Raw genomic sequence first — 23,709 nt, 5'->3', positions numbered from 1 at the left:
TGCATTAATTTTGTATCCTGCTACTTTACCAAATTCATTGATTAGCTCTAGTAGTTTTCTGGTAGCATCTTTAGGATTCTTTATGTATAGTATCGTGTCATGTGCAAACAGTGACAGCTTTACTTCTTCTTTTCCAGTTTGGATTCCTTTTATTTCTTTTTCTTCTCTGATTGCTGTGGCTAAAACTTCCAAAACTATGTTGAATAAGGGTGGTGAGAGTGGGCAACCTTGTCTTGTTTCTGATCTTAGTGGAAATGGTTTCAGTTTTTCACCATTGAGGATGATGTTGGCTGTGGGTTTGTCCTATATGGCCTTTGTGAGGAAAGTTCCGTCTATGCCTACTTTCTGGAGGGATTTTATCATAAATGGGTGTTGAATTTTGTCAAAAGCTTTCTCTGCATCTATTGAGATGATCATATGGTTTTTCTCCTTCAATCTGTTAATATGGTGTATCATGTTGATTGATTTGCGTATATTGAAGAATTCTTGCATTCCTGGGATAAACCCCACTTGATCATAATGTATGATCCTTTTAATGTGCTGTTGGATTCTGTTTGGTAGTATTTTGTTGAGGATTTTTGCATCTATGTTCATCAGTGATATTGGCCTGTGGTTTTCTTTCTTTGTGACATCTTTGTCTGGTTTTGGTATCAGGGTGATAGTGGCCTCGTAGAATGAGTTTGGGAGTGTTCCTCCCTCTGCTATATTTTGGAAGAGTTTGAGAAGGATGGGTGTTAACTCTTCTCTAAATGTTTGATAGAATTCGCCTGTGAAACCATCTGGTCCTGGGCTTTTGTTTGTTGGAAGATTTTTGATCACAGTTTCAATTTCAGTACTTGTGATTGGTCTGTTCATAGTTTCTATTTCTTCCTGGTTCAGTCTCGGAAGGTTGTGCATTTCTAAGAATTTGTCTATTTCTTCCAGGTTGTGCATTTTATTGGCATAGAGTTGCTTGTAGTAATCTCTCATGATCCTTTGTATTTCTGCAGTGTCAGTTGTTACTTCTTTTTTATTTCTAATTCTACTGATTTGAGTCTTGTCCCTTTTTTTCTTGATAAGTCTGGCTAATGGTTTATCAATTTTGTTTATCTTCTCAAAGAACCAGCTTTTAGTTTTATTGATCTTTGCTATCGTTTCCTTCATTTCTTTTTCATTTATTTCTGATCTAATCTTTATGATTTCTTTCCTTCTGCTAACTTTGGGGGTTTTTTTTTGTTCTTCTTTCTCTAATTGCTTTAGATGTAAGGTTAGGTTGTTTATTTGAGATGGTTTCTTAAGTTTCTTATTTGTTTCTTAAGGTAGACTTGTATAAAACTTCCCTCTTAGAACTGCTTTTGCTGCATCCCATAGGTTTTGGGTCATTGTGTTTTCATTGTCATTTGTTTCTAGGTATTTTTTGATTTCCTCTTTGATTTCTTCAGTGATCTCTTGGTTATTAAGTAGTGTGTTGTTTAGCCTCCATGTGTTTGTATTTCTTACAGATTTTTTCCTGTAGTTGATACCTAGTCTCATAGAGTTGTGGTTGGAAAAGATACTTGATGCGATTTCAATTTTCTTAAATTTACCAAGGCTTGCTTTGTGACCCAAGATATGATCTATCCTGGAGAATGTTCCATGAGCACTTGAGAAGAATGTGTATTCTGCTGTTTTTGGATGGAATATCCTATAAATATCAATTAAGTCCATCTTGTTTAATGTATCATTTAAAGCTTGTGTTTCCTTATTTACTTTCATTTTGGATGATCTGTCCATTGGTGAAAGTGGGGTGTTAAAGTCCCCTACTATAATTGTATTACTGTTGATTTCTCCTTTTATGGCTGTTAGTATTTGCCTTATGTATTGAGGTGCTCCTATGTTGGGTGCATAAATATTTACAATTGTTATATGTTCTTCTTGGATTGATCCCTTGATCATGATGTAGTGTCCTTCTTTGTCTCTTGTAATAGTTTGTTTTAAAGTCTATTTTGTCTGATATGAGAATTGCTACGCGTGCTTTCTTTTGATTTCCATTTGCATGGAATATCTTTTTTCATCCCCTCACTTTCAGTCTGTATGTGTCCCTAGGTCTGAAGTGGGTCTCTTGTAGACAGCATATATACGGGTCTTGTTTTTGTATCCATTCAGCCAGTCTATGTCTTTTGGAGGGAGCATTTAATCCATTTACATTTAACGTAATTATCGATATGTATGTTCCTATTACCATTTTCTTAATTGTTTTGGGATTATTACTGTAGGTCTTTTCCTTCTCTTGTGTTTCCTGCCTAGAGAACTTCCTTTAGCATTTGTTGTAAAGCTGGTTTGATGGTGCTGAATTCTCTTAGCTTTTGCTTGTCTGTAAAAGCTTTTAATTTCTCCATCAAATCTGAATGAGATCCTTGCTGGGTAGAGTAATCTTGGTTGTAGGTTTTTCTCTTTCATCGCTTTAAATATGTCCTGTCACTCCCTTCTGGCTTGCAGAGTTTCTGCTGAAAGATCAGCTGTTAACCTCATGGGGATTCCCTTATGTGTTACTTGTTGTTTTTCCCTTGCTGCTTTTAATATTTGTTCTTTGTATTTAATTTTTGATAGTTTGATTAATATGTGTCTTGGCGTGTTTCTCCTTGGATTTATCCTGTATGCTCTCTGTGCTTCCTGGACTTAACTATTTCCTTTCCCATATTAGGGAAGTTTTCAACTATAATCTCTTCAAATATTTTCTCAGTCCCTTTCTTTTTCCCTTATTCTTCTGGGACCCCTATAATGCGAATGTTGGTGCGTTTAATGTTGTCCCAGAGGTCTCTGAGACTGTCCTCAGTTCTTTTCATTCTTTCTCCTTTATTCTGCTCTGCAGTAGTTATTTCCACTATTTTATCTTCCAGGTCACTTATCCGTTCTTCTGCCTCAGTTATTCTGCTATTGATCCCTTCTAGAGAATTTTTAATTTCATTTATTGTGTTGTTCATCTCTGTTTACAGTTTGCTCTTTAGTTCTTCTAGGTCTTTGTTAAACGTTTCTTGTATTTTCTCCATTCTATTTCCAAGATTTTGGATCATCTTTACTATCATTATTCTGAATTCTTTTTCAGGTAAACTGCCTATTTCCTCTCCATTTGTTAGGTCTGGTGGGTTTTTGCTTTCCTCCTTCATCCGCTGTGTGTTTCTCTGTCTTCTCATTTTGCTTATCTTACTGTGTTTGGGGTCTCCTTTTTGCAGGCTGCAGGTTCGGAGTTTCCATTGTTTTTGGTGTCTGTCCCCAGTGGCTAAGGTTGGTTCAGTGGGTTGTGTAGGCTTCCTGGTGGAGGGGACTAGTGCCTGTGTTCTGGTGGATGAGGCTGGATCTTGTCTTTCTGGTGGGCAGGTCCACATCTGTTGGTGTGTTTTGGGGTGTCTGTGGCCTTATTATGATTTTAGGCAGCCTTTCTGCTAATGGGTGGGGTTGTGTTCCTGTCTTGCTAGTTGTTTGGCATAGGGTGTCCTGCACTGTAGCTTGCTGGTCGTTGAGTGGAGCTGGGTCTTGGCGTTGAGATGGAGATCTCTGGGAGATTTTCGCCGTTTCATATTACGTGGAGCTGGGAGGTCTCTTGTGGACCAGTGTCCTGAACTTGGCTCTCCCACCTCAGTAGCACAGCCCTGACGCCTGGCTGGAGCACCAAGAGCCTGTCCTCCACACGGCTCAGAATAAAAGAGAGAAAAAAAAAAAGAAAGAAAGAAGAAGATAAAATAAAATAAAGTAAAATAAAATAAAGTTATTAAAATAAAAATTTAAAAATAATTATTAAGAAAAAAATTTTTAAGTAAAAACAAAAAACGGACAGACAGAACCCTAGGACAAATGGTAAAAGCAAAGCTATACAGACAAAATCACACACAGAAGCATACTCATACACACTCACAAAAAGCGAAAAAGGGGAAATATATATATATATATCATTGCTCCCAAAGTCCACCTCCTCAATTTGGGATGATTCCTTGTCTATTCAGGTACTCCACAGATGCAGGTACATCAAGTTGATTGTGGAGATTTAATCCGCTGCTTCTGAGGCTGTTGGGAGAGATTTCCCTTTCTCTTCTTTGTTTGCACAGCTCCCGGGGTTCAGCTTTGGATTTGGACCCACCTCTGTGCGTAGGTCGCCTGAGACCGTCTGTTCCCGCTCAGACAGGAAGGGGTTAAAGGTGCAGCTGCTTCGGGGACTCTGGCTCACTCAGGCTGGGGGGAGGGAGGGGTGCAGATGCGGGGCCAGCCTACGGCGGCAGAGGCCGACGTGACGTTGCACCAGCCTGAGGCGCACTGTGCGTTCTCCCGGGGAAGTTGTCCCTGGATCAAGGGACCCTGGCAGTGGCGGGCTGCACAGACTTTCAGGAGGGACGGTGTGGATAGTGACCTGTGCTTGCACACAGGCTTCTTGGTGTCTGCAGTAGCAGCCTTAGCGTCCCATGCCCGTCTCTGGGGTCCGCGCTGATAGCCGCAGTTCGCGCCCGTCTCTGGAGCTCTTTTAAGCGGCGCTCTTAATCCCCTCTCCTCATGCACCAGGAAACAAAGAGGCAATAAAAAGTCTCTTGTCTCTTCTGCAGCTCCAGACTTTTTCCCGGACTCCCTCCCGGCTAGCTGTGGCGCAGTAGCCCCCTTCAGGCTGTGTTCACGCAGCCAACCCCAGTCCTCTCCCTGGGATCTAAGCTCCGAAGCCCCGAGCCTCAGCTCCCAGCCCCCATCCATCCCCACAGGCGAGCAGACAAGCCTCTGGTCTGGTGAGTGCTGGTCGGCACCGATCCTCTGTGCGGGAATCTCTCAGCTTTGCCCTCCACACCCCTGTTGCTGCGCTCTCCTCTGTGGCTCCGAAGCTCCCCCGCTCCGCCACCAGAAGTCTCCACCCGCGAAGGGGCTTCCTGGTGTGTGGAAACCTTTCCTCCTTCACAGCTCCCTCCCACTCATGCAGGTCCCGTCCCTATTCTTTGTCTCTGTTTTTTCTTTTACCCTACCCAGGTACGTGGGGAGTTTCTTGCCTTTTGGGAGGTCTGAGGTCTTCTGCCAGCGTTCAGTAGGGGTTCTGTAGGAGTTGTTCCACATGTAGATGTATTTCTGATGTATTTGTGGAGAGGAAGGTGATCTCCGCGTCTTACTCTTCCGCCATCTTGAAGTTCCACCTGTAGGTAGAATTTAAAAGTATTCTTCAGAGTACTCTCAATAAAGCTAAGAAAGAAATTTTAATAAATAAAAAGAATTTTAAAATATTTATGGATAGCCTCCCCCAAAATGAGAATGAATAAATACATTGCAATGCAGTCATATAATGAAATATTATGGAGCAGTGAAAAACGAACACACTGGAGCTGCAGTTATCAATATAGATGAATTTCATAAACGTAATATTAAGTATTTAAAAGGTCACAGAATACACATATGAAATAATTTTTATAAAAATTAAAAACAAGAACAATATTATATTGCTTATATATAATATATACAAATGCAGAAAAATGATAAACATGAAATTCAGAATAGTGTTTCTATCAAAGTAGGGGTATTTGAGAGGTTTTAATATACAGGTAATTTTTTTCTTAAGCTAAGAGTAGATATATGGCTACTTATATCATCATTATATTTACAAGTCTCAAATATTTCATAATATATAAGATTTATAAAAACACTGCTCTAAGTTGAGGAGGTTCTGGTCTCTTACCCTTTTATTGCACTAGTACTATTTATTGAGAGTTATTAATGATTGAAGCATGGCTCAATAACTACTTTCTGGTTATGTTAAAAACAGTGAGTATGGGGACTTCCCTGGCCGCCCAGTGGTTAGGACTTCGCCTTCCAATGCAGAGCTAAGATCCCAAATGCCTCGTGGCCAAAAAACCAAAACGAAAAACAGAAGCAGTATTGTAACAAATTCAATAAAGACTTTAAAAGTGGTCCACATTAAAAAAAAAAATCTTTAAAAAAATAATGAGTATCAAAATAATTTACATATCTATTTCTTCTTTTCTCCTGAATCCACGAAGTAATAGAGGCAAAGAACTTTAACAGTGTGTGGCCCTAATCCTATTGTGGTTCAGTTTGACATTAATATTTTTTCAGTGGAGAGAAGCAAATTGACTAGTAGATAATATTTGAAAGACCTGGAACTACTTCATCTCCATGGCCATATCAGAAAAAACCTTAAGATTCTTACTAAGTTTTTCATTCCAATCACCTCAGCAATCGTGGCTGTAGAAAAAAACATCTGATAGCTTATTGATCAGAGCCTGAACTAGCTAGGTCCTGGGAACCTAATTATATTTCTATTATATATTAACAACAAACAATTAGAAAATGAAAATTTTAAAATACAATTTTAATGGCATAAAAAGCACTAAATATCTCAAAATAAATCTAACCAAAAATGAACAAAACCTGTACACTGAAACTATAAAACATTGTTAAAAGAAATTAAAGAAGACCTAAATAAATGAAAAAGTATACCTTATTCATGAAGTAGAAGACTTAATATTGTTAAGAAAGTAGTGCTCCCTCGATTGACCTCTAGATTCAGTGTAATTCTAGCAAAAATTTGTGCAGGGTTCTGTATATGTGTCTGTGTGTATATAAAATAATTTGATTCTAAAATTTATGTAGAAATGCAAAAGACCTAGAAAAGCCAAGGAAATCTTGAAGAACAACAAAGCTGGGGGATTTATATTACTAAATATCAACATTTATAATTAGGTTACAGAAATTAGGACAGTAGGACATTGACATAAGGATAGACAAATAAGCCAATGAAATAGAGTCCAGCTGAAAGTCCTGTATTGAAAACAGGAGGTGTTTTCAATAATGATGCCAAAATGGAAAATATGTATTTTTGAGTCCTACCTCACCCCACACATGCAAATAAATTCTACATGTATTGTAGATATAAATGTGAGTGATAAAACAGTAAGTAATTTTAGAAGATGACAGGAGAATATTCTCATGATTTGCTAATATTTTGTTGAAGATTTACATCTATATTCATAAGGAATAGTAGTCTGAAATTTTCTTTTCATGTGGTGTCCTTATCTGGCTTTGGTATCATATCTATGCTGGCCTCATAGAATGAGTTAGAAACTGTTATGTCCTCTTCAATTTGGGGGGAGGAGTGTTGTAAGGATAGGTATTAATTCTTTAAATGTTTGATTAAATTCACTGGTGAAGCCATCTGGTCCAGGACTTTTCTTTGTTGTGAGGGTTTTAATTACTAATTTAATCTCTTTACTTGTTATGGGTCTGTTAAGATTTTCTATTTCTTTTTGAATCAGTTTAGATATTTTTTGTGTATTTTTTGTCCATTTATTCTAGGTTATCCTTTTTATCTCTGTGAGATTGGTGGTAATGTTCCCACTTTCATTTCTTATATTAGTTTTTTTGTATCTTCACTCTTTTTCTCTTTGCCAGTCTAGCAATTTGTCAATTATGTTGATCTTTCCAAATAACCAACTTTTGGTTTCATTGATTTTCTCTGATGTTTTTATAGTCTCTATTTTGTTTATCTCCACTCTAATCTTTATTATTTCCTTCCTTCTGTTAGTTTTAGGTTTATTTTACTCTTCTTTTTCTAGTCCTTGAGGTGTAAACTTAGATTATTGATTTGAGATTTTTCATCTCTTTTAATGTAGTCACTTAACAGCTATAAATTTCCCTCTGAGCATTGCTTTCACTGTATCCCATAAGTTTTGGTATATTGTGTTTTCATTTTCATTCATCTCTAAGTATGTTCTAATTTCCCTTGTGATTTCTTCTTTAACCCATTGGTTGTTTAAAGGTGTGTTTTTTAATCCCACAGATTTCTCCTGTATCTTCAAAGAAGACACTTTGTATGATATTTATATTTTTAAATCTATTAGGATTTGTTTTGTGGCCTAACATATAGTCTCTCCTGGAGGATGTCCCATGTGCACTTGAGCAGAATGTGTATTCTACTGTTGTTGGGTGGAATACTCAGTGTAGATCTGTTAGAGCTGGTTAATTTTTGTTTATGGCATGAAGTATGGGTCCAACTTCATTTTTTTTACATATGGATACCCATTTGTTACAGCACCATTTGCTGAAGAGATAATTTTTTCCCCATTGAATGATCTTGGCACCCTTAGCAAAAGTCAATTGGTCATATATTTATGGGTATATTTCTGCTCCAGGCTCATCTTGAATATTTCTTGCCCCAGTCCTAGAATCAGCCATTTTTTCAATGAGTCCTGATTTTTTTTAATTGGAGAATGATATTAGAAACCAAGGTCTGGGGACTTCCCTGGTGGCACAGTGGTTAAGAATCTGCCTGCCAATGAAGGGGACACGGGTTCGAGCCCTGGTCCGGGAAGATCCCACATGCCGCGGAGCAGCTAAGCCTGCACGCCACAACTACTGAGCCTGCACTTTAGAGCCCATGCTACACAACAAGAGAAGCCATCGCAATGAGAAGCCTGTGCACCGCAACGAAGAGCAGCCCCTGCTCGCCGCAACTAGGGAAAGCCTGCACGCAGCAACGAAGACCCAATGCAGCCAAAAATAAATAAATAAATAAATTTAAAATTTCAATCCTATTAAAAAAAAAAAAAAGATAGAAGCCAGGGTGTGAGCACTAGGTTTACAAGCTCTCGTAATTTTTAAAAATAATATAACTATATTTTTAATTTCCTCTAATTGCTCTGAGGATATTAATTACAGCTCTTTTAGAACTCCTTATATTTGTTCTATTAGTGGTGCTTCCTTGGATAGTATTAATCATTGCATTTGTTTAGTCATGGAGTTGGTTTTCGTTAAATATTTGGTGATCCTTATGTGTCTGTTTACATTTGCATTTGGGAATCCCTGTTTGCTTTTCTCTGGATGACATTTCTGTTTTCTGTAGCCTGCTGCCAGTGATTGTGGAGGAGGGGTAAGATATGCAGATTGTGGAGGAGGGGTAAGATATGCAGACAGTGAAGTCTGTCAGCAATTCATTTTCTCTGTGTGTGGAGGCATTATTCTGCGTCTCTTGCCTGAATCCCCTTGTCCCATTTCAAGGGTGAATGCCTCTGGTGCCCGGTGATTAGCTCAAATGGGGATGAAGATAGACAAAAAGGTCAGTCATTCCCCTGCTATCCGTATCTACACCCTTTAAACTTAAGGTGGCCCAGAGCTGCTCCCAAATTTCACAGTCATCTTCTGGATCTTTTTAGTCTTATAGTTTCTTTAATCAATCTAATCCCATCTACCTTATATTTTTCAGAGACCCTCAAAGTTTCTGAAGGCCCTCTTCATAATTGATTGTTAGCATTCTTTTTTTTTTTTTTTGGCTGTGCCACCTTAGTTGTGGCATGCAAGGATCTTCGTTGTGACATGAGGACTCTTAGTTGTGGCATGCATGTGGGATCTAGTTCCCCAACCAGGAATCAAACCCAGGCCCCTTGCATTGGGAGCGTGGAGTCTTACCCACTGGAGTCTTTGCCCACCAGAAAAGTCCTTTTTTTAAAATTAATTTTTACTGGAGTATAGTTGCCTTACAATGTTGTGTTAGTTTCTACTGGTTGTTAGCATTCTTATGTTCATATTAAAACACACACACACACACACAAACACACACACACCCTTTTCTATCATTTCTAGAGATTTTGGTAGGGAGGGCATGTAGGTCCTGACCTCAGTCCACTATCTTGGTCTAAAATCTCCAACATGAAAGAAGTTGGAAATATGAGAGTGGGAAGAAATATATTTATTGGGTTGGCCAAAAGGTTCATTTGGGTTCTTCTGTAACACCTTACAGAAAACCCCGAACAAACTTTTTGGCCAACCCAATACACGTACATGTCTGGTAGTCTCTCTTCACTGCCTACTCAGCAGACATTTTCCCACCTTTTGTCTGCCAATGGAACTTCAGTTTTGTAGCAGATGGAAATCACTTGATATCAGAGAATTTGGTCTAAACCCTGACCAAATTTGGTCTAAACCCTGACCAAGGAATAAATTATGATTGATCAAAACTATTCTCAATAACCCTTTTATCTTTACCAGCTATTGGCCTAGGGTGGGCATGTAACCTAATTAGGGCCAATGAAATGTAAAGGAAAGTCTTAGAGTGAGGAGTCTGGGATCTTCTCTTCTTGAATAATATAACAGAACCTCAAGAGGAGAAAGCCCCTTCGTTCTCAATCCTTTTCTCCTGTAAAGAACTGATGCCTGGGCTTCCCTGGTGGTGCAGTGGTTGAGAGTCCGCCTGCCGATGCGTGCCCCGGTCCGGGAAGATCCCACATGCCGCAGAGCGGCTGGGCCCGTGAGCCATGGCCGCTGAGCCTGCGCATCCGGAGCCTGTGCTCCGCAACGGGAGTAGCCACAACAGTGAGAGGCCCGAGTACCAAAAAAAAAAAAAAAAAAAAAAGAAGTGATGCCTGGAGCTGCAATAGCTATCTTGTGATCCTGAGATACAAGCACAAAAAATGAATAAAGAACAATAGAAACATGCTAGGTACATAATAAAAACACTGAGCTGTTGAATGGCTTCTGATTAAGAAAACAGTAAATGTCCTTATGGTTAAAGTCACTGCTGTCTGATTTTCTGTTACTTTTAGCTGTGTTCGAATATACCATGTAAATGGATGTAAAATAATTTTCTAATAATATTCTAAAGTAACATAGATTAAAATCTACTTCTAATATTTCTTACATTTCAATTTTTGTCCCCTCAGAATTAAACCTGGAGCAGCCAAAAATCTCTACTTGTTCACTAGAGGACTCTAGAATCTCAAAGAATACTGTATTTAGAAAACCTGCAGAAGTGATTTTCAATTTAGATCAAACTGCACAAAATTCAAAGCTAGAACAGTCATGGAAGAAAAATCTTTTTGAAAGAGTGCAGGCAAGAGCCCAGGCAATGCAGCAGAAAATCATAGATAAGGAAAATCTGAAGAAGGAACTAGAAAAAAAGGCTGAAGAAAAACTCCCCACGGATAATTTGGCCAAAGAGTGGTTTAATACTGAAAATATGACACTGAACACTCGTGCGTATTTACTCGACAAACTTCTACCCACCTTAGTTCCTGGAATGGAAAAAATGTTAATGCAAGTGGAAAAGAAAAAGCTTTTGGCAGAAGTTGATATTCCAACCAAGTTTGATCCAATTAACCATTTGGGGGAATACTTAATGAGAAACAACCCTAATTACGTCAAAGACTCAGGAATGTCTGGTTATCAGAGGGTGATGAGAAATATTGCAGAAGACCTGAAGATAAACGTTCCAAGCACTACTTACAACAGGTACAGTTTGTTGTATTTTCAGTTGATGATCTAGCTCCTTATGTTGAAAAGCAAGTAGAACAATAACATAATCATACAAATAGGACTTAAAGTAACTTTATAGTTCTTCAAAAAGTATTTATTGAGCTACTACTATGTGCTTCACTATTTATGAGGCACTGTGAAGACTAACGAGGTATATTAAGTAAGTTCCTTGTACTGATGAATTTAGTTATCTCACTAGGATCCCAAGTGTATATTTATTTGTTTATTATTTGTCTTCTTGCATTGGAAAGTAAGCTATATGAGAGGAAGGACTTTTTAAAATTTAACTTTTCAGATAGGTAATATGTTCGCCTGGTTCAAAAGCTGAAACGTATAAAGTGTTATATGTTAAAAACTTTCTCTCCCATTCTTTTCCTCCATCCACGCAGTGCTCCACCTCTGCTATAAATAGCTACTGTTCTTAGTTTTCAATGGATCCTTCCAGAGTTTCTTAGTGCATACATAAGCAAATGCAAATATACATTCTTAATTTTCTTCCTTTTATCCAAAGCATGTGAATGAGTTACAAATATTTTCCTGTTTTTCACCTGTCATTTATCTTGTGTCATGTATAGGATTTTTTATTTCTATGTGGTCAAATTTATTTACTTTTATTTTATGGCTTCTGGGCTTTGAGTCATTGTTACATTTCATTTCAAGATGTTAAAAGAATTGTCCCATGTTTTCTTCTGGAATTATTTTAATTTTAATTTAAAATATTGATCCATTTAGAATTTATCCTAGTGTAAGATTTAAAATATGTATCCAACTTTTTCTTTTCCAAATGGCTACATAGTGAGCCCAATAACAGTTACTGAATAGTCTATATTTGTTCTTTTCTAATCACTACTGTCTATTCTTGTGTGTTTACTTTTCAATATGAACTTTAGGATTCGTTCATCTACCTGAGAAAAAGAAGAGTGGGGGAGAGAGAACACCAAAAGAAACGTTATAGGAATTTTTATTGAAATAAGATTAAATTTATTCATTATCTTAGGGAAAATCAACATCTTTAATAATGACAAGTGTTTCTATATGAGAATGCTTGTCTTTCCATTTGCTCATCTTATTCTGTATCAGTCAATGTTGTCTTAAAGTTGTTAGGAATATCATGAAAGAGTTAAAGTATTTAAAGATGCTTTCTTTGCTGAGATTATCAGAATTAGGGTTTCATCTTCCTCTGGCAAAAATCCAAGATCCATATGTCAACACAAGACAGTTTCAGGCATTTATAGAATATTCAGAAATCCTAGGGATGCTTTACAGCAGCACAATGTCTATTGACTTAAAGCTTGGATACCCAGCAATCTTAGCAAAAACAGTCCTGCTTTTAAATTCTCTGAACTATATCACTGTTTGTGTTGTTCTCAATCCATTAGAGAGCTTTGGAGAAGTCCGTTCATTTTAGGAATGAGTTTTCCTTACTTATGCTCAAGAAAAAGGACACATAATATTTTTGTTTGATTTGTCAAGACTTTATCTTCTGGTGATAATGTTAAAGTGTCTGTTTGACTCAACCTGATCTGAAAATTTTTCATCTGCCTACTTCCCTGGACAAAAATGGATTCATCTTTGTTTGGTGTCTAAGTACGATAGATAGAGAAGACACTTCTTACTGATTCGGAACAATTTATATAGTGGTAGCCACTTATCTAAAAAATAAAATATCACTGCCATTTGTAATTTTACATATGCAATATACTTTCATTGCTTTCCCTCAGGGTTCCTGAAAGACAGGTATAGAATTGAAGTGGACTATAATTCTTACATGTAAATTTGCAAAACTGATAAGGAGGGTAGGTTTGTGTCATTTTGTTTTTCTTCATATTTTCTTTTCTTTTAGCATCTTTTCCCTCTGATTCTTGATCTCTCCAATTCTTGAGAATGCATATTCTATGTCACTACTGCCTTATTGTGAATTGATAATGAAAAATATTTGCACTTAAAGTAAGATTACAGGGCTTCCCTGGTGGCGCAGTGGTTGAGAGTCCACCTGCCGATGCAGGGGACATGGGTTTGTGCCCTGGTCCGGGAAGATCCCACATGTCGCGGAGCGGCTGGGCCCGTGAGCCATGGCTGCTGAGCCTACGCGTCCGGAGCCTGTGCTCCGCAACGGGAGAGGTCGCAACAGTGAGAGGCCCGCATACCGGAAAAAAAAAAAAAAGTAAAATTACAAACTTTTGATAGCTTGATTATGGTGATGGTTACACATATTTATACGTGTTGAAATTTATACAACTATGCACCAAAAAAGGTTAATTTTACTGTATGATATATTTTTTTAAAAGTTAAACATTAAAAAGGAAGTGTAGAGAAAGATTATTAGTGTTAGAATTTTACACTGTTGCAGAGAAGTACACTATTGCACACTATTTTCTATCATATTGCACACTATATTGCATGCCATCTTCTATCATATCTATATTTCCAACACTGAGCGAAGTATTTGGCATGAGTTGGGCCTCAATAAATATTTGTTAGATGAATGAATTAATAACTTAAATTTATTGAGGAGTCTTCACAGTCAATCAGTATTTATGGCATAATTATTCAGTGCTTAATGTTGAGCCATACCTTATACAAAAAAGAAATACGAAATTTGGTTCTTGTCATGAGGAGCTTATACACTCTAGTTGAGGAAATATGACTAAAACATAGCTAAATTTATCAAAATAGTTGTCCAAATAGCACTCTCCCTACTTCCTACACTTTTATCAACCTGTTCCATCTGGTCTTTTTTCCAGGCTCTCTTCAATAAATGTCACTTACCAATATGACAACATTCTCTCTGCTTCTAGGCCCAGTGGAAAGTTTGCAGTCCTCATCTTACTTGACCTCTTAGCAGTGTTCAATTGTGTTGGCCATTTCCTCCTTGAAATGCTGTTTCCCTTCCTTCCATAATATCATTCTTTACTAGTTTTCCCTCTACCTCTGTTTAATCCTTCTCAGTATCCTTTGCTGGTTCATTCTTTGCTACCTGATCTTCAAATATTAAGGTTCCTTAAGGCATAGTTCTCCTATCACTCCATAATCCATCCCTGAGTGCCCTCATTACAACACATGTAACTATCTATTCAGTATGTGCACTTGGATGTTTCACGAGCATCTCAGTTTCAACAAGTCATTGTCTTAATTGATCATCCATCCAGATTCTTAAGCCAAAACCAGAGGGATCAACCTTGACACTTTCTACTTCCTCATTGATCACTTCCAGTCAATCATTAAGTCCTGCTGATTTTACCTCCTTCTTTCAAATCTATTCATTTCTGACCCTCCCCACTGCTGTCACCCTAGTCTAAGCTACCATCATCTGTCACCTGCAATATTGCAATAGTCTCCTAATTGTTATGTTTACATCCATTTTGCCCTCTTCCACTCTATCATTTACCTGTAACTGAAGTGATTTTTTTAAAGTTTAACGTTTTCATATTTTTCTCCAGTGTGAAACCTTTCAATGGTATCCCTTTATTCTTAGGATAAAAACCAAAATCCTTAACTAGGCCTATACAAACTTTCTTGTATGACCTGGTCTCTGACTTTCTTTCTAGCCCGGGCTCCCACCTCTCTCATTCTCACACTCTATACCCCAGGCATATAGGATTTCTTTCAGTTCTTCAAACATACTGTGCTTCTTTCTACTTTAGGATCTTTTCACATGTTGTTACTTCTTTCCCTTCCTCTTTATCTTATCCTCCCAGTCCTTCAGAGTTCAGCTCAAATACCACTTCGTCATGAATTTGGGTTGGGGTCTTCCCTTATAGGCTCTCTCATTGCATCCTGTGTTTCTTCTTCATCGCACTTATCAAAATTGTAATGGTTGTTTCTCCTGCTGTAATGTGAGCAGGAACTACATCTGTCATATTCACCATTGAATCCCCAGCATCTAACACTGTGTTGTGTAAGTAATGCTCAATAAATATTTGTTAAATGAATTAACTGACATATTCTAATCTGGCTTAGAATGATGAAAGTTTTCTTGGTTTTTTTTGATACATAAGATTATTTTGAGATATGTCTTAATTTGGAGTAATTGAGTATTTAATTTTGAAATCTCTATGATTAATCATCTGTACTTAAGTGGGAGGCTATAATAAATGTTCTTCATCATTTTATAAAATTCCAAATAGGCCTAATTATTTAGCTGTTCAAATATCATTGATTAACCAGTAACTTAGATTTTTCTTAAGTCATTGAACCTTATGTCAGGAACTTCATTTCATAATAAGCTGTATATTGAATAAACAGAAGAAAATGGGTTAAGTACAATAACTAAGTAGACACATATCATATATGTATTTTTATAGGAATACTCATCACAGGAATAATGTGGACATGCTCCAAGAATGGCAAGAAGTCCAATTTAGCTCTGTGAAACTAAGACCATCAGAGCTTAAAAACAAACAAACAAACAAAAGCTGAGTTTATTAACTTGCCAGGCAAAGGAATCTACACCAGTGAAGAATTCACTGACTAGTTTGCTGAAGGGGAAAATTCTGGAGTTTTTAAGTGTTAGGAAGGGAGCTTTATAGTGGTTATAACAACTGAAGACGATCACACTGTATATAGGACAGAGTGAGTCCATAGGTTTGTACATGATTGATTAAAACAAGTTCTATTGTTTAGCAGTTGAGAAAGAGTCCTCCCTTAGGTCTAGTAATGGTCTGGTGTACTGGGGTCACTCAAAGTTCATGGTCAATTATGCACTTAAGCTGGTTAGAACCAGTTTTTATGAAATACAACATTCAGTTTTGATATAATCTAGGCAAATACTCTGAGTGGAAGATTTTCCATACACAGCTTGAATGGATGGATAGGATTTGGATTGTCACAATTAGGGTAAGGAAGCATTTTTACTTCTTTAATCAGTTAGATTTATACTGTACTTTTCTTTAAAAAAGCTCAAAACAGTTGTTAAGATGGCAAAACTGTTTCGTTAGTTAGCTTTTGCTGCATAACAAAATACCTCAAAACTCAGTGGCTTAAATAAACAATCATTTATTTGCTCATGATTTTGGACTGGGCTCATGGCTCATCTCTGATCTACATGGTATCAGTTGGACTCACTCATACATTGCGGTAAAATGGCAATGATAGTCTTAGTCATTTGTCTATTAGTTGGCTGGCTGTTGGTAAAAGCAATGGAGGTAACTGGATCATCATCCAGCAGGCTAGCCAAGGCTTATTTCCAAGGTGGTGGTAGAAGTGCTCTTAAGTTCAATACAAGAGAGCAAACCCCAATGTTTAAGCACTTTTTCTTCCAGTTTTATTGTGATATAATTTATAGCACTTTTCAACTTTCTGCTTCCATCATGTTTGCTAATGACCCATCGGCTAAAGCAAGTCACATGGCCACAGACAGACACAAGAGATGCAGAAATAGACTCCAGCTCATAATGGGAAAAGCTGCAAAGTTACACTGCATACAGACAGACATGCATACAGGAATGGGAAGAATCTGTGATAATTTTTGCATTTTACCACACTGCAGGTTTTTTTCTTTCAGGTCTCCTTAAATGTGGATTTATACTTAGAATCTGCTTACAGATTATGGCTACCCTACACTACCCAAAGTTATGAGTTTTGGATGCTATGGAATTCTGTTGATTAATTTAGATATCCTCTTGAGATAATGCAGACCACTAAAGAGAAATTTTATTCAGTCCCTGAATGAGTTACCTAGTAAATTAAAAATCCATCTGGATTATATTTGGAGTCTCATGTGCAGTAGCCCTGAAGCACAAAACTAAGTTTTGTTTCTAAATGTGGGCATTAATAAGAGGGAGGAAATGATGTCTGAACTGAGACCTAAAGGACGTGGAGGATGGAGTCAAACAAAGAGAGGGAGGAAGGCTTTTCAGGCAGATGGAAATAGGACAGAAACTCAATTTTGTTAATCTATGTTGATTAATACACATGAGAATCTGGAGACACCGAGTACTTATTACACAATATCACTTACTTATCTGTTCTGCAGTGGACCCTAAGCTTTATAATGGCAGAATCTATAGTAGGTGCTTGATAAATGTTTGTGTAACGAGTAAATAAGTAACTGACTTAGTGAGTGAGTGTGAATGAGTGAATAATGAGAAAAAGCTAGAAGAAGGACGCAGACACAGAACAGAAAATCATGCAGAAAAGACAGAAGTTGAGGAGAGTGCTGTATAGAGACAGGGGAAAGGGGAGAGGAGGATAGAGAGAGAGGGAGAGAGGGAGAAAGATAAAGCAGCAGGGGGAGAAAGAGTAGGGGAAGAGCAGAAGAAGAGCCAGCCAAGAATAGACTGGGGGTTCTGAGATAAGTGATGGCGGTTTGGCTAGTTAGTAGTCGCATTAGAGGAACTTAGCACATCCTTTAAAATGCTAATTAATCTTCCAGCAGTTCAGAAACAAGCCCTTCTGCACTATTTAACAACTTGCCTATTTTTATTTTCAAACTTCAAAGTTTATTTTTGAAGGCTTCTTTTCTTAGAGAATTTTGAAGGCCTTATATGGGCATAAAGTAATGATTTAGATTTTAGTTGTTTCTTTTGGATTATTGGAGTTCTCCAGTTTACCAGTTCTTACTGAGAATTCTTTTGCATTTCCAAATCTGTCAGATTGCCCTAGTCTCTCTTCTTTGAAAGATGAAGACCTGACTCAAACATTACTTGAAAATTGTATTTGAAACCAGCAGCTATTTTTATTATTCTGAACCATTTTGGTGTTTCAATCAAAACCAGTTTTGGGGTTTTGAAGTCCTAGTAGGGATGATAAACATAGGAATGACTAAAATCACATTCTTCCCCCATTTTCAACCTGGGTGATGCAACTCTGTCTAAGTTAGCTATTATGCTCAGAGGCTGTCAAAAGTATTTGACTCCAGCCGGATAAAAGAAATTGACAATAAATTTTCCTAGACAGAAATCAGAAGTTTGGTCCAAGGCATCAGAATTACCTGAGATGCTTTTCATAAATGCAGTTTCCAGGCTCCCACCCTAGACTTGGAATTAGAGTCCTTCCAAGATGATTTACGTGTCCAGGGAAAAAAGAGGCCCACCACCTTGAGGCTTTAGTGCGTTCAACCTTGCTTTTATATGTGGCAGGTTCTAGAGCTATTCTTAGTGCTTCTTAAGTACAGTACTTAGTTGAGTAAAATAAGGCCTACCTCTATAAAAAGTCAAATAATAGTAGAAGGCAGCTTATCATTAATGCCAAATTCAGTATGTGCTGGGGGAAGGAGGGATCCCTACAGGCTTGAATGAAGGAAAATTTCACGGAAAAAGACAGATCCAAAGTTTAAATGAGGCTCTGAACTCCTGTATTCTGCCATTTGAACAATCTGAGTCAAATCCAGTGGTCTCAACTTGACATTTCTTCTGTTTCTACATCCTTCAGAGTATCCAGGATGAAGGAGAATATTAAACAGAAACGAGAACAAATAGAATGCATGAACAAAGTCAAAGCCAAGGTGGCCAACACATGGAAACAGGCTCTGCAGGAACAGTTCAATGAGTGGATTCTAGACCCCAAAGGAATGATTCCTATGATAGTGGTAAGGAAGAGGGTATCTGTGAAGGGTAGGTGGAATGGGTGATAAGAGGGTGATTGCTAGATACTGAGCAGAGTGCTAGAAACCTCCCTCTAAATTTTTGGTCCTGCTGATGTAAGTCTAGCTCATGAAAGTCAATTTCTTCAATTTTCTCTTGAACATTAAAAAGAAAATTCTAGGTAGATTTCCAAAATATTGACTCTGGCTGAATTTCACAAACTCTTCCTTACAGACAGACATAGCTTTCGTTTGTTTTTTGTATGTGTGTGACTAATTACTTCTGTGGACTAAAAGACCATATCCTTTTTTGGGGGGGAGGCCGTGCCACACGGCTTGTGGGATTTTAGTCCCCTGACCAGGGATCAAACCCAGGCCCTCGGCAGTGAGAGCACAGAGTCCTAACCACCAGACCGCCAAGGAATTCCCTAAGAGACCATGTCTTTAGCTCTGAAAAATAACTGTACTCTAAGAGTTATATATGTTCTCTTAGGTGTATATAGATGTGAGAATAATTATTGGTTAGATACAATACCAAGCATATTTCCAGTTGCTAAAAATAGACCAAGGAAGACAAGCCACAGACTGGAAGAAAATATTTGCAAAAGACATACCTGATAAAGAACAGTAATATACAAATAACTCTTAAAATCAACAATAGGAAAAAAAATAACAGATTTTAGAACGGGCAAAAGACCTGAACAGACACTTCACCAAAGATATACAGGTGACAGATAAGCATATGAAAATGTGTTCCACATATGTCATCAGGGAAATGCAAATTAGAACAGCAGTGAGATACCACTACACACCTATCAGAATGGCCAAAATCCAGAACATTGACAACACCAAATGCTAGCAAAGATGTGCACCAACAGAAACTCTCATTCATTGTTGGTAAAATAAAAAAAGGTGTGGTCACTTTGGAATACAGTTTGGCAGTCTCTTATAAAACTAAACACACTCTTACCATACAATCAAGCCATGGTAGATGGTCCTTTGTATTTACCCAAAGGAGTTGAAAATTTATGTCCACACAAAAGCCTACACATGGATGTTTACAGCATAATTGACAAAACTTGGAAGCAACCAAGATGTCCTTCAGTGGGTGAATAATAAATAAATGTGGTACATCCAGATAGTGAAATATTATTCTGTGCTAAAAAGAAATGAGCTATCAAGCCATGAAAAGACATGGAAGAACCTTAAATGAATATTACTAAGTGAAAGAAGCCAATCTGAAAAGGCTATATACTGTATGATTCTAACTCTATGACTTTTCAGAAAAGGTAAAATTATAGAGGCGGTAAAAAGATCATTGGTTTCCAGGAGTGAGGAGGGGAAATAAGGATGAATAGGCAGAGCACAGAGGAGTTTTAGGGTGGTGAAGCAATTCTGTACAATACCATAATAATGGATACATGTCATCATATAATTTTCAAAACCCATAGAATGTATAACACTAATGTAAACTATGGACTTTGGGTTATGAGTTTCCAGTGTAGGTTCATTGATGGTAACAAATATACCATTGTGATGGGGGATGTTGGTAGTGGAGGAAAGCTATGTATGTGGTGGTCGGGGGCAGGGAGTCTATGGAAACTCTCTGTACTTTCTGGTCAATTTTTCTGTGAACCTAAAACTTCCCTGAAAAATAAAGTCTTATTTTTAAAAAATGGACCAAGGAACTTCCCTGGTGGCACAGTGGTTAAGGATCCGCCTGCCAATGCAGGGGACGTGGGTTTGAGCCCTGGTTCAGGAAGATCCCACATGCTGTGGAGCAACTAAGCCCGTGCGCCACAGCTACTGAGCCTGCACTCTAGAGCCTGTGAGCCACAACTGCTGAGCCCACGTGCCACAACTACTGAAGCTCTTGCACCTAGAGCCCGTGCTCCACAACAAGAGAAGCCACCGCAATGAGAAGCCTGCGCGCCACAACGAAGACCCAATGCAGCCAAAAATAAATTATAAAAATAAAAATAATAAATAAAAATAAAAAATGGACCAAGAAGAGCTCAGAAATTTTGTTTTTAGTCATTGAAGACTGAAGAATTATAGAGGATTCTTTGGATTGCCAAACTGGTTGCCAAATTTGCCTTAGCTCCGTCATGCCCAATGTCTGAGTGTTGTTAGAAATTTCCTTAGAGGGGGCAAATGGGATCTGCTCAGCATCCTAGTTCTCACACAAAAAGGTTGAAAATCAGTGAGGAAATATATGCAAAAGCATTTTATATACTTTGAAATCTGCTATAAACTAAATGTTAATTATTACTATTTCTGTCCCTGGGTTAGAAGAATTACCTAGGACTTAAATTAAAAGACTACAGATGGCTTTTAGTCTAAAATACTTAATATATGCTAATTGAAAAGTAGTATATGGTCTCTTTTCTTTGATTTGCAGATTCAGAATGTCCTTCATGAATTTTTTCAAAATCCAGATTTCCAGCTTGGTAAGCCTGCCTGTTACTGCAGTGTTTATATTTTTCTCTGTCCTTTTTTTTGAGGGTGGAGGGATGCTGAATAAAGATGAAGAGTCATGTAGTCAAGCTCTTTTGCTCTTTTCAGTTGGAGAATGTAGAAAAGCAGAGATGCAATCAGTGATTTTTAATTCTTTCAGTCGAGTGCCCCATTTTATTACAACTATTTTTAATAACCCTTTATTATCCTATCAAATTCCTAGAAAATATTGCTTACATACACAGAATTTTAAAAGAAAGATATAATGTCATAACTGTGATATGAAGGAGAGATACAAGTAAAGACATAAGAAAATTAAATTGTGCTGTATTTCAATATATAAATGCTTAGTTACAACTTCGCTAAAAGACATATGGAATAGTCAGACATTTGTACCTATTTATAATGAATATTTAGACATAAGAAAAGTAAAATTATATCCAATCAGTCATACTCTTTGTATCTGGCATTTTGAAATAAGAGCAAAATGAATGGATTTTTATATACATGTAGAATCCTCGGGCTTCTCTGGTGGCGCAGTGGTTGAGAGTCTGCCTGCTGATGCAGGGGACACGGGTTCGTGTCCCAGTCCGGGAAGATCCCACATGCCGCGGAGCGGCTGGGCCCGTGAGCCATGGCTGCTGAGCTTGCGCGTCTGGAGCCTATGCTCCACAATGGGAGAGGCCACAACAGTGAGAGGCCCGTGTACCACAAAAAAAAAAAAATAAACTTTTTATGTACCAGCCCATAATAGGCAGGAAGAGTTATTCTTAGAAGTAGGAGAGGAAACCAGTGTATTAATTCTTTTATCATGAGCTTTCATACAATTTATGTGTCCTAGTAAGGTCAATAAGGATCATGTAATTGTCATATCAAATAGAGGTTTAAAAAAGTCTTTATTTCAAATTTTGCTGTTTATATTTTTGTATTATTTGAATCTTTTACCAAAAGAATATATTCATATTTATTTAATTTTTAAAATATTAAAGACAAAATTAAGTATTTAAAAGGAAAGTTTGTGGAAGTGTTGTGTTTTAGGACCTTATAGCATAAATGCTAGCATAAACCAACACAGATATTTTTGCAGTCTTTTATACTATTGATGAGCCTATTTATTTCTGCTTTATCTTGACATGGTCATTAAAAATGTAGGCATGTTCTTTAGTGTTTGAGTTGCTTAATTAAATAGAAGTCAGGAAAAATAATAATTTTGTAGTAATTGGAATGTTACCCAACTATATATCATTTACTCTATTATAAATATTGATGGACATTAAGAATTTTATGTTCTTTTGGAGTACTATGATATGAATATAAAATATGAATGTATCACAACCAAACTATCAAATAACCTTTGTTCCATAATTAAAAGCATGCTGCCAACAATTGGATATTGCTGACTCAATGGAACCAAGACTGAACAAAATGGAATTTATAGAAGTAAGTTACATTATTCATTATTTGAATCAAATTATTTTGCCAGTTTCAGTTGTCTTTTGGTGGATGTCACACATACATTAACTTAAATGAAAGCATAAAAACTTATTTTATCGATTCTAAGATGTACACTTTAAAATATTTTAACCCCTCTGAAGTTAGGTTACATCTTATAATCAAAGGCATGTTGCAACTTCTTTCAGTCAGTGGTACTCATGATGCGTGTGAAAAACTTCCACTGACACCTTCGGGTAGGGCCAAGAAAAACCAGCTTGTTCTATTCAGTGAAATCTGGTTCTACAAATAATAATGAGGTTTCAAACTTACAAAGCATTTCCTATGGGCCAGGTGCTGTCCAAAGCTATCCATATATTAACTCAGGTAATCTCAGCAATCCTTATTCCTACTTTTATAGATGAAGACACTAAGGTACAGAAAAGGTAAGTAACTTGTACAAGGTCTCAAAATTAGTGGAGCTAGGGAAATTTGTATTCAGGCAGTTTGGCTTAGAAGTCTACATAAAATTACACCTGAGAAAGTATGATTCTACTGTAGTGGAATAAGCAAAAGAAGCAATTTAATAGTACCAGGGTCCTAAGTCTTCTATAGCCTGCTTTTATATTTTTTCATGTCTCTCCTCTAATTCCCCTTGTTTTTCTCTGAGTCCCAGAGTCAAGGTAACTTTCTCCTCCTCTCTTATACCCTGGCTCCATGGAAGGTGATGACTATGCACTATATACAATTTCAAGGTTCTATATGAAGGATTTCTGGAATCCTTGAAATGATTATCATACAGATAAGTATTTGTCAATCCTGTCTCAATTATATTCTGTTTTCTTAGATTCTGTATTTGTCTATTTGGCATCCATTAGTCACAGGGCCAAACTAATGGCCAAAGTTGTTTATATGTCCTCCGTGATCCAGAGCACATACTCTAAACCACCTCCTTATTTAAATCTCACTCACCAAACCAATATTTCCCCTGCACTAAATCAACCCAGGGCCAGATAGATACCAGATAACTAGGGACTGCCCCTGTACCCCAAGGC

General features: G+C 37.4%; 1 protein-coding gene across 1 annotated transcript in view; it reads left to right on the top strand.

Moving 5' to 3' along the window:
* EFCAB5 (EF-hand calcium binding domain 5) overlaps positions 1-23,709 on the top strand; it is a gene marked incomplete at its 3' end in the record, with an annotated part of 113,402 nt that overhangs the window by 24,885 nt on the left and 64,808 nt on the right. Inside the window, 4 exon segments of the mRNA XM_079904136.1 lie at positions 10,653-11,220; positions 18,616-18,772; positions 21,168-21,216; positions 22,596-22,663. Coding sequence (XP_079760262.1) covers positions 10,653-11,220; positions 18,616-18,772; positions 21,168-21,216; positions 22,596-22,663 — 842 coding nt within the window.

Source organism: Stenella coeruleoalba (assembly GCF_951394435.1).
Source record: "Stenella coeruleoalba genome assembly, chromosome: 19".
NCBI lineage: Eukaryota > Metazoa > Chordata > Mammalia > Artiodactyla > Delphinidae > Stenella > Stenella coeruleoalba.
The sequence above is the reverse complement of the archived record's forward strand: the minus strand, read 5'-3'. Positions and strand labels throughout refer to the sequence as shown.